This window comes from Moschus berezovskii, chromosome 4, assembly GCF_049115385.1.
Source record: "Moschus berezovskii isolate FMDL1 chromosome 4, NW_MosBer_1.0, whole genome shotgun sequence".
Taxonomy (NCBI): domain Eukaryota; kingdom Metazoa; phylum Chordata; class Mammalia; order Artiodactyla; family Moschidae; genus Moschus; species Moschus berezovskii.
Window position 1 is genome coordinate 71,997,877 of NC_142463.1, and position 11,811 is coordinate 72,009,687.

At 37.0% G+C, this 11,811-nt stretch overlaps 1 protein-coding gene across 3 annotated transcripts in view; it reads left to right on the forward strand.

The window, feature by feature from the left end:
* Nucleotides 1-7,255, forward strand: part of FNBP1L (formin binding protein 1 like) — a 123,387-nt gene extending 116,132 nt beyond the window's left edge. For 2 of the 3 annotated variants that reach the window (XM_088835507.1, XM_055401486.2), the window contains 2 exons: nucleotides 2,091-2,239; nucleotides 3,585-7,255. In XM_088835507.1, the coding sequence (XP_088691633.1) occupies nucleotides 2,091-2,239; nucleotides 3,585-3,763 (328 nt within the window). In that variant the 3' untranslated portion in view covers nucleotides 3,764-7,255. The remainder of the gene's footprint in view (nucleotides 1-2,090; nucleotides 2,240-3,584) is intronic. The other variant, XM_055401487.2, reaches the window with a different exon arrangement.
* The last annotated feature ends 4,556 nt before the right edge of the window (nucleotides 7,256-11,811 follow it).

Genomic DNA, 11,811 nt, shown 5'->3' on the forward strand with positions numbered 1-11,811 from the left:
AGTCACAACACGAGTTTTTATTATTAGGTAAAACCTAGATTAAAATAATCTAATCTCTCTGGTTTGTGTTATTAACAATTTAGCTTCCAGACATACTGAAAATACTGCAAAATATAATCAGGCAAATTTTACCAATATTAAAATCTCATTCAGTCATCTGATTCTTTGGCAAAATTAACATTTTTCTCTCTTGAAGTAAAAATTTACCAGAAAATTGTCTTGGCTTGCTTGCTCTTTTGGATTTTCTTAATTACTAACTTTCCTGTTAATGTGGTTAATTGGAAATCAATTTTCCTAGGAGTCTTTTGATTTTCAGTGTCAGGATGAATCCTCTACACATACTGACTTAAACAGAAAACGGATTTTATTGACTAACTTTAGGGAGAGCTTGATCTAGGAATGATATCTTCAGTTTTCCATTTCCACCTCACAGTTCTGCCTTCCACTGTGTTAACTTCATTTTAAGGCTCTGTATCAGTTCAGTCGCTCAGTCGTGTCCAACTCGTTGCAACCCCATGAACTGTAGAACGCCAGGCCTCCCTGTGCATCACCAACAACTCCTGGAGTTTACCTAAACTCATGTCCATTGAGTCGGTGATGCCATCCAGCCATCTCATCCTCTGTCCCCTTCTCCTCCTGCCTTCGATCTTTCCTAGCATCAGGGTCTTTTCAAATGAGTCAGCTGTTCGCATCAGGTGGCTAAAGTATTGGAGTTTTCAGCTTCAACATCAGTCCTTCCAATGAACATTCAGGACTGATCTCTTTTAGGATGGACTGGTTGGATCTCCTGGCAGTCCAAGGGACTCTCAAGAGTCTTCTCCAACACCACAGTTCAGAGGCATCAATTCTTCGGTGCTCAGCTTTCTTTATAGTCCAACTTTCACATCCGTACATGACTACTGGAAAAACCATAGCCTTGACCAGATGAACTTTTCTTGACAAAGTAATGTCTCTGCTTTTTAATATGCTGTCTAGATTGGTCATAACTTTCCTTCCAAGGAGTAAGCGTCTTTTAATTTCATGGCTGCAGTCACCATCTGCATTGATTTTGGAGCCCAATAAAAAAGTCAGCCACTGTTTCCACTGTTTGTCCATCTATTTCCCATGAAGTGATGGGACCGGATGCCATGATCTTAGTTTTCTGAATGTTGAGCTTTAAACCAACTTTTTCACTCTCCTCTTTCACTTTCATCAAGAGGCTCTTTAGTTCTTCTTCACTTTCTGCCATAAGGGTGGTATCATCTGCATATCTGAGGTTATTGATATTTCTCCTGGCAATCTTGATTCCAGCTTGTGCTTATTCCAGCCCAGTGTTTCTCATGATATACTCTGCATATAAGTTAAATAAGCAGGGTGACAATATACAACCTTGATGTACTCCTTTTCCTGTTTGGAACCAGTCTAGGTGAGTGATCACACCATCGTGATTATCTGGGTCATGAAGATCTTTTTTGTACAGTCCTCTATATGGTGATCTTCTAAAACTGTAAGCTCATATTTCTCCAAGTTCGGGTTCAGTGGAAAAGGAAGGGAGTTTTTCTTTCAATAATCCCAAACAAGAGTCTGTTAAATCTTACTGAGTTACATGCCTACCTGTGAGCTATTCACTCTGGTCATGCAAGTTCTCTGCTAAGATGGATCATCTGGAACCAGGGCAGAGCAACTATACCTGAAGCCTGTAAACTGAACACGGGTCTAGGTAGGTCCTCTAAGAAATTTTAGTTTTCTTACAAAAAGAGTGGGTGAATCCCTCCATCCCTCTTGAATCTGGGATGATAAAAACCAGCTGTTCATGACATTTTTCCATTTTATCTCTGGACCCAATGATAATCAGACATGTTTACTAGTACATGTTATGTGCCTAGAACATTATTATCTTTAATTTTTTAATTTCAGGAAATCTGACAAGCATTTTGAATTAAAAGCCATGCACACACACACATTTCAACATTTAAGAAAATAAAGGCTTAATTGGGAACTGTGTCGTTGATTTTTGATTCTCTGAATTGATCTTGTGGAGATCAGTTTGTAGATAATAAAAGAAGTTCCTATCTTTGTGATACTTGATGAGACATAATTTTGTTTTATAGTCCTGAGGGAAGTTACACCGATGATGCAAACCAAGAAGTTCGTGGACCACCCCAACAGCATGGCCACCACAGTGAGTTTGATGATGAGTTTGAAGATGATGATCCCTTGCCTGCTATTGGACACTGCAAAGCTATCTACCCTTTTGATGGTATGATTTTCTTAATGCATTGTATTTGATAAAATTGGTTCCTTAAAGTCTACGTATATACTGAGTCCATGTCCTTATAGCTAAATACAATTGCTAGAAAATTATCCAGGCTCATTAGTGTGAATATTAACTACATTACAAATACAGAGATGTTCCTTCTATACATGACATTGAAAGAAAATTGCCTATGTTACCAGTATCCTAATAAAAGATTATTGTTTAATTGTCAACTTTGGCTGATAACAGAATTTCCCAAAGAGACCTTATTAATGTACTCATCAGAGCTGAAGCTGCTTGAGCATATAGCTCAATCCAGAAAGTGGAAGGCTGGTAGATACCACTTCATGCTCTTTCTTGTAAGTTGCTATCATTGAGTGGCTGGTATAAGGCAAATGGCATAGCTGACTGCTGCTACCATATCCTAAGTATGTCGGCCATATTTTCAAATGTGGGAAGGAGAAAATGTAGCTTCTGAATGTGCCATCCTTCTCCTGTGATAGTTGGAGAACAAACTGTGAGGGAAGGAAGGTGTGGTCCTGTCACACATTTTTAGTTACCCTTCTCTTTCTTGGATTTTGAAAAATTGTTTCCTTCATTTCACCAAGGAACAGAGTAACACCTTCACAAAGAAGTTGGTATAAAATGGTATATGATTTAAGGTCCTTCCCTACCCATCTATGGTTTTGGTTTTTAAATTGAATAATTTTCGGTTATTCCTCACTCTGAGAAAATTGTGTTAAATAAGATCTTGTAATGTAGAGAGGAAGGGAAGAATTTAGCATATGTTAAATAAAGATTCATTTGTGAAAATTGTTACCGTTAAGCAGTTTGGGAGTGGCTAAGGAATTGGGAAGAAGGAGAGGCCTGAGGCTGTTGAGTTTTGAAGGAGATTTGTGCTTTATGACTATGATCATTCTGCTTCTACAATTATATTCTTCCCTTATTTCTTCCAGCCCTTTCACTGTCTTGTTACTTTTTTCTTGATCTAAACTTCATGAATTTTCTAGATAGCACTGCCACTCAAATTTGAGGAAGGAGAGTAGTGAAATAAAATTCATGTACCCTGTCACATCATATAATATCTTAGTGGCTCAGATATTTCATCTTTCACGGTGCTGCTGTTAATGCCAGCTTCACAGGGTTATTGTGCAGTTCAAATGAGATAAGTATATGAAAGTGTTGGGCAAATTACAAAGCATCATGGAGGCGTTGGTAATGAGAGTCAGTGTGCTCATAGTTCTATTATATTGAAGTCTAGCAGGGTTTCACATTGTTTTGTATTTGTAACTTTTATTCAAAATTGTTATGCTTAAATTATGGTTGTGCTATGAAAACTCTCATTTAGGACATAACGAAGGCACTCTGGCAATGAAAGAAGGTGAAGTTCTGTACATTATTGAGGAGGACAAGGGTGATGGATGGACAAGAGCTCGGAGACAGAACGGTGAAGAAGGCTACGTTCCCACATCATACATAGATGTAACTCTAGAGAAAAACAGTAAAGGTGCAGTAACTTACATCTAAACTAATTGGCAACTTTATGACACATATGACATAGGAATGGTAACAAAATGAAAACAGTCAATGGGTGGGAAAACATAAGAAAGCTTAAAGAGCATCCAAGGTTTATTGTTCACTATGTGAGCTGAGCGTAGGCTCGATCTTAGAGATGTGAACATTACCACAAGAAGCTATTCTTGTGACGCTTTACCATTTGAGTGATGTTGGTGTGAAGCTTAATTGATGCCTTTTGCTCTGTGTTCTGCTTAAGTCTGTGTGAAGGATTTGTGTTTTTCTGCCGTATAAATCATAGAATTTGATCTACTGGGCAGGAATCCATAGATAGAAAGCTCCCTACCCCATTACACTTTGCTTCAGGAAACACAGTGATGGTAGTGAACCCAAGTGAAACTGCACTGAAATGCTTGCTGATGCCCAAAGGAGTGGTTTGGTGTAGGAGTTTGAAATTGTAGCTACAGCTTCTAGGAAAAAGTAATAATAATTAGCTAATGGATAAAATACGAATGTAATCATTTTCGTTTTTGTCCCTGTTCTTAATTTTGGTTTCCTAAAGGAAGAAAACAGGCATGTAGCACACAATCTATTTTGTAGTAGGCTAATCAAGAGATGAAAAATAAATGGGCCTGGTCTTGCTCTTAAGTGAATAAAATGGCTTTCTTTTGAGACCCAAGGATATTTTCAGGTTTTCTAGTAATTTTCAGTAATGTACAAGCTTTCTTCTGAATTAATGCTTGTATTTTTCATCTTGAAATGTCTTTTGAGAAATGTCACTTTATCACTAGCATTTAGCAATTATACATAGGATTCTAAATAAACTAAGATAGAGGAAATCTTGCATGGTACGGAAGTACTGGCAAATTTTACCTGAAAGAAAAAATGACTTTTTTTCACTGACTGGGTTGGAGGAATATATCTGTACTATCATAGAGGGCGTTTCCTCATTTTAACTGAATTATCAATTATTAGGATAGATTTTTTTCCAACTAATTTTAATAAGCATTTGTGGGAAACACTGTACAGTCAAGATAGGCAGTGCTAGTTGTCCAGAGAAGTAAAGTGAGGAAGCAGTTAAGAGACTCGTCTTTATTTTTGCTCATGTTCCAGCATTTTTTGGTGTTTTTAATAGCTGACTATAAAATGATTTTAGAGACATTTGGGATGGATGCTTTAAACTGGACATCCCTTTTGGTCTTACCAAAGGTCTTCAGTAATTGTTCTTTTCTTTTTCCTCCTGGACTGCAGGTTCCTGAAGAGGGTTTCTGAGGAAATGGGCAAGATGTTGAAGGAGGTTACATGCAGCTGCTTTGGGGGGAGGTGTTAGAGTTGTCAGGCTCAGGAGAGTGAGAGAAGCAAGTTGCATGAGTGCATGCAGACATGATTAGTTTTTACTAACTTCATTAGCATTTCCATGTGTTTTAAAAAATCATTGTAATACCAACCCTTAAATTTGTCATTTTAGTTACTCATATAAAGGGAAAAAAGCCAACAATGGCTAACTTTTTTTTCCATCTGTTTTACTGATGTTCAAATTGGAAAGAATGCAGAGCTCTTATTAAATTTGACTGTCCTAACAGGACTGTCCGTCCCAGCTCTGTTTTAATTGGCTTTTAGACCCATTGTCTGTCAGAATCCTTGCCATTTGTCAGTGTCTGCCTGCGCCACCTCTGTGCTTGCTTAACATCCTGTTGCATGTCTAGAGTGATTGGGTTTAGATTTTTAGGCATGTCTTTATAATCCCTTGTTCTTGTCAAAGCCTTTGTTTTGTTTTACATTTGTAGTGCAAATCACTTTGTCAAACATCTCCAGCACTAATGTTTCCATCCTAGTATTTGTGTACGCTGCTATAATGTCCCCACTACAGAACATTCCAGTTTTGGCATTATGAAGAAGTAGTTTGTGAACCTGAAGTATTTATGATCAGAAAAAGAAAACATCTCTGCTCTAGCCTACAGCCCAGTTGAAAGAACTCTTTGAAACATGATAGATCTTCAGCCCCTCAGTCTGGGAAGAATCTATAGTCAGCAATGAAATCCTGGCATAATAAACACAGAAGATACTCACCGCCTCAAGACAAAGGACTGTTGTCAGAAGTCAGCTGCTTCCATTCAAATGCTGCCTTAAACTCGAGTGCCTAAATCTGTTGATTGCCAACTCTACCACTACAGTATCCCACAAAGGGCTTCATGTGTCAGCTCAATGCGACCTCCTTTAACTTGGTAGTGCTGCTGCAGCTGCCATACAACCTCCATAGGGGGCTTTTAGAGCTCTGCCACGTTTGATGGTGCATCTTCAAATTTACACATCAAACTAAAGACATGTCCACGTCCATTTTACTTAGTGTTTTCAATGAGAAGTTTTATGGACCTCTCCCCTCATTGTCTTTTAAAAAATTTGGGGTTATTGTGTTCTCATTTAATTATTACAAGGATAGTCTGTTTCCAAGTGATGATTTTATTTGAACTGGATAAAATATAGTGAAACTTTGTAATGATCTATGTGCACTTTTACTTGTAAAATGGGAGTTTCTGTATGTTTATACTTGTATATATGTCATCAGTGCCCCTATTGCTCATGTTGTCCTGCCTTGCATTTGTGATTCTGTTAATGACTTGTATCTTAACTGATTTCTTAGTGGCATTTAATAGGGAGGTGGGTGGGGGAGGGGGGAATATTTGTAACATGTAAGATTGATTAATTTGGTTCTTTACTGTTTTGAGGGAAGAAAGAAAACGTGAAATGGTCTATGTATTGTTGGATTTCAAGCAATATTTTAGAAGCTGTGTGACTGCTTTAATAATTTTCCCCAGTGTTATTTGAATTGTACTACCAGTTATATTAATACTAAAGCTGAATGACAGTTGTGTGAAAGTGGATGCCATCGTAAGATCAAGTACACTCCTATTACACAGCTGACATATAGTGTATTACCTTTAAGGCTAGTAAACTATGAAGTTTCAGATTTTAAATCTCGTTACAGGGTTATTTATATAATGTGACATTATTCAGTACTGACAGACTACATAAAGTAGTTTTAAAATCCAGTGCTATTTTTATTTTCAAGGTTAACAATGAAGAGGAAGTGTGATCTGGCTGTGTTTGTCTTCTGTACAAAGCCTGAAGTGCTTGTGTTTTTTTGGCTAATAGCCACAGAGGGCAAAGTTTAAGGCTTTCTTGTGAGGACTAACTGTTCTTTTCAAGCTACTGTTTGTTTTTCTTAAAGCAGGATTTGCTTCCGTAGGAGGCAAGTTCCTTCATGTGGAATAGTGCAACCTGTGTATGGATTATTACAATAAGGAAGACATTTGTACTTGCATAGTTTAAATCATTCTTAAATTTGAACATGTGAATTGTCCAAAAGAAATCTTTAATTTTTCAGTAATTTTTACTCTTTTCTGTGCACATGTTGCTTTCTTAATGTAAATGCTTTGTTTAAGATAGTGTTCTCTGTTGAGAATATTTTCATGGAATAAAATAATCTTTTCATGGTCCATTAAAGTGTATAGAATTATCTCTTATTATTGCTATATGAATTAAAGAGATGTATTGGTTTTGTTATTGAATGTGCTATGCTCCAGGTAATACAACATAGATGGCTACATTCCATAAATGGCAACAAGTTTTGCAAAGCAGTTTTGAACGTTATATTCTAGTTTTAGTTACTCTCAAGCTTTCCTAAAGAAAAAAAAAAGTTAACTTTCTTTACAATGAATAATAATTTGTATTTTTTAGTCTTTGTTCTACAGTAGCTGTGTTAGACTTTTCCTTTTACACCATCTTATCCCCTGCATCCATAAGAACCGTCCCTGTACTACATAGCTTGATCTAGTCTCAGGCTGGTCAGCATTTCCCATTCTTCTGCTTTCCTAATCAGTCAGAGCAAGTGCTTGTGTTTTCATGGCATCTCAAAACATGGAAACAGAATGTTGACCACAATTAGTGTCACATCCATGATTTTAGAATGTCTTAATTTCAGAAGATTAACCTTTTTAAAAGGGCTAACACAAAACAATGACTAGTAAGTTCTAGAAACTGTAAAAAGGAATGAAACTCAGAGTTGATCCTGAACAATGAAGGGCTGTAATTGTTGAGATAAAAATTTAGAGATCCATGCCAAGCTTGTAAGTAGGGACATACACAAAAGAAAACATCAGGAAAACAACGCCTATCAGAATACTCAACAATGAAAAGGACTTTTACTATCTGAACCAAAATCAAGGAAGTCATATCCTACTTGGTAGGGAAAGATAACATCCTATAGCCGTATTAAGGAAAGAGTAAAAGGAAAAGGATCTCCAGACTTGTTGTAAAGGATAGATTTTCTTTGTGAAGAATGTATTAGTGCAAGTGAAAAAAATATTAACCCACCAAAACTACTTCAATGAGCTCATATACCCAGGATCAAATATTGGGTTGGCCAAAAGGTAGGTTTTTTTTTTCCCATAAGATGGTTTTAGCAGTGCTTTGTTAACAATTTTGCTAGATTGTATTGTAACAGCTGTCATATCAGCGTGCATTAGAAAAAAGAAAATTGGTGAATTTTTGTGTAGCCATTTTAATACTGAAGATGGAAGGAAAAAAAGCAACAATTTAGGCATATTATGTTATTTCAAGAAAGGTAAAAACTCAAATACAAAAAAAAGGCAGGTATAGAGAAGGTGCTGTAATTGATCAAATGTGTCAGAAGTGGTTTGTGAAGTTCTGTGCTGGAGATTTCTCCCTGGACAAAGTTTTATGGTCTGTTGGACCAGTTGAAGTTGATAGCAATCAAATCAAGAACATTATACCACATGGGAGATAGCCAACATACTCAAATCAAGTGTTGAAAATCATTTGCACCAGCATGGTTATGTTCATGTCTTTGATGTTTGGGTTCCACATTAATTAAGTGGAAAAAACCTTCCTGATCATGTTTCTGCATGTGATTCTCTACTTTAACATAATGAAAATGTTTTTAAAATAGTGATGGGCAGTGAAAAGTGGACAATAATGTGTACAATAAAGTGTACAATAATGTGGAATGGAAGAGATCATGGGGCAAGCAAAACGAACCACCACCAACCACACCAAAGGGTGGTCTTCTCCCAAGAAATTGATGTGTATATGGTGGAATTGGAAAGGAGTCCTCTATTATGAGCTCCTTCTGGAAAACCTGACAGTTAATTCCAACAAGTCCTGTTCCCATTTAGACCAACTGAAAGCAGTCACTCAAAATTGTCCAGAATTAGTCAAGAGAAAACACATAATCTTTGATCAGGAGAACGTAAGACTGCATGTTTCTTTGATGACCAGGCAAAAACTGTTAACAGCTTGGCTGGAAAGTTCTGATTGATCCACCTTATTTACCAGACATCGTGACTTCCAATGTCCCATTTATTTCCTTCTTTACAAAATTGTTTTAATGGAAAAAATTCCTCAGAAGACTGAAAAAGGCACCTGGAACAATTCTTTGCTCAAAAAGATAAAGTTTTGGGAACATGGAATTATGAAGTTGCCTGAAAAATGGCAGAAGGTAGTGGAACAAAATGGTGAATATGTTGTTCAATAAAGTTCTTGGTGAAAATGAAAAAATGTTTTTGGTTGTTTTTTTTACTTAAAACCCAAAGGAACTTTTTGGCTAATCCAATATATTCCTGTCTGTAATCTAAGAAACTATAGACAATGTAAGAGATGCCACAAGGTAGGGGATGAGAAAATATAAATTAAAACATTTTTAAAATTGATTTAAATGTGTTAATTTCTGCTGTACAGCAAAGTGATTCAGTTATAGACATATATATATATATATTTGTATGTTGTATATACACAACACACACAAATTCTTTTAAAAATTCTTTTCCATTATGGTGTATCACACGATAGTGAATCTAGTAGGACCTTGTTTGTCCATTCTGCATTTACAAGTTTGCATCTGCTAATCCCAAACTCCCACTCCATCCCTCCCACCTCCCATAGCAACCACAAGTCTGTTCTCTATGTCTCTTAAATCTGTTTCTATTATGTAGATAAGTTCATTTGTGTCATATTTTAGATTAACATAAAAGTGATATCACATGGTATTTGTCTTTCCGACTTGATGACAATCTCTAGGTCCATCCATGTTCCTGCAGATGGCATCATTTCATTCTTTTTTACGGCTGAGTATTATTCTGTTTGTGTATATATGCTATATCTTTATTCCTCTGTTGATGAATATTTAGGTTGGTTCTATGTCTTGTCTATTGTGAATAGTGCTGCTGTGGACATTGGGGTGGATATATCTTTTTGAATAATAGTTTTGTGTGGATATGTGCCCAGGAGTGGGATTGCTAAATCAAATGACAACTCTAGTTTATTGAGGAACTACCATACTGTTCTCCATAGTGGCTGTACCAGTTTATGTTCCCACCAACAATGTTGGAGGGTTCCCTTTTCTCTCTACCTCTCCAGCATTTGTTATTTGTAGATTAAAAAAAAAAATGATCATTCTGACAGGTGTGAGGTGGTACTTCATTGTAGTTTTGATATGCATTTAATAATTAGTTATGTTGAGCATTTTTTCATGTGCCAGTTGCCCATCTGAATGTCTTTGGAGAAGTGTCTAGGTCTTCTGACCATTAAGAAATGCAAATTTTTAAGAGTAAATTCTGTGAACTTTGACAACTCTTAAAAGTACTGGATAATTTTTGTCAGCATTTAAGAGAAAATGGGCACTTGACCTGGGGCCTAAGAATAAGTTACGTTTCGGTAGCCTCATTTCTTCCTTTAGATATAAATGGGAAATTCTATAGACATTAATTGTCCTGATTTCAGCACAATTTCAGTAATTAACAAGATTTCTTACTCATTTTTATAAGATTGTAATGGTAGTATTGTAGAGAATGGGAGCTTGCAGTGAGCTGATTTGGTAAACACAAAATGTCAACTCTGAGGACATAAGAACCATCATAAAATAAACATAAATCTGTCAACCCAAGAAATAGAAAATTACCATTTCCATCCTCTTCAAAGATAACTACTATCCTGAGTTTTATGTTTCTTGTTTTATTCACTTTACCACATGGGTGTTTTTTTCATTTCTAAACCTGATGAGCTTTCCATGTTTTTGAGCTCTGTAAAGATGGTGTCATACTCTGTTATGAGCACGGCTCATATGCAGCCAGGGCACACTGAAATAGCTGCAGTTAATGCTGTAGAAGTATTTCCTTCAGTTCAGTCGCTCAGTCGTGTTCAACTCTTTGCTACCCCATGAATCACAGCATGCCAGGCCTCCCTGTCCATCACCAACTCCCAGAGTTCACTCAAACTCATGTCCATCGAGTCGGTGATGCCATCCAGCCATCTCATTCTCTGTCGTCCCCGTCTCCTCCCACCCCCAATCCCTCCTAGCATCAGAGTCTTTTCCAGTGAGTCAACTCGTCGTATGAGGTGGTCAGAACCAGAGATCAAATTGCCAACATCCACTGGATCATGGAGAAAGCAAGAGAGTTCCAGAAAAACATCTATTTCTGCTTTATTGACTATGCCAAAGCCTTTGATTGTGTGGATCATAATAAACTCTGGAAAATTCTGAAAGAGATGGGAATACCAGACCACCTGACCTGCCACTTGAGAAACCTGTATGCAGGTCAGGAAGCAACATTTAGAACTGGACATGGAACAACAGACTGGTTCCAAATAGGAAAAGGAGTACGTCAAGGCTGTATATTGTCACCTTGCTTATTTAACTTATATGCAGAGTACATCATGAGGAATGCTGGGCTGGAAGAAGTATTTCCTTACTGGTTGGTAAAAAATAATTCTGAAAAGTAGTAAAACTTGTTAATCTTGTAAGTTTCACTACATGTGGTTTATTTCAGAAACCGCATGACACTCTGTGATGCATTTCTGGCTTGAGTACTGGAGACAGAGTTGAAGGTGTTACTATAGATATATGTTATTTCAGGTGTTGGGGAATCTTCTTGGTTTCATAAGCCCCTTGAGTGGGAGAGGACCCTGGACAGCTCAGCTGAGGAGACCTCCTCTGTTCATCCTTCAAAGAAATGCCTCCTCCTGCTCAAGGGGAGGAGACATAT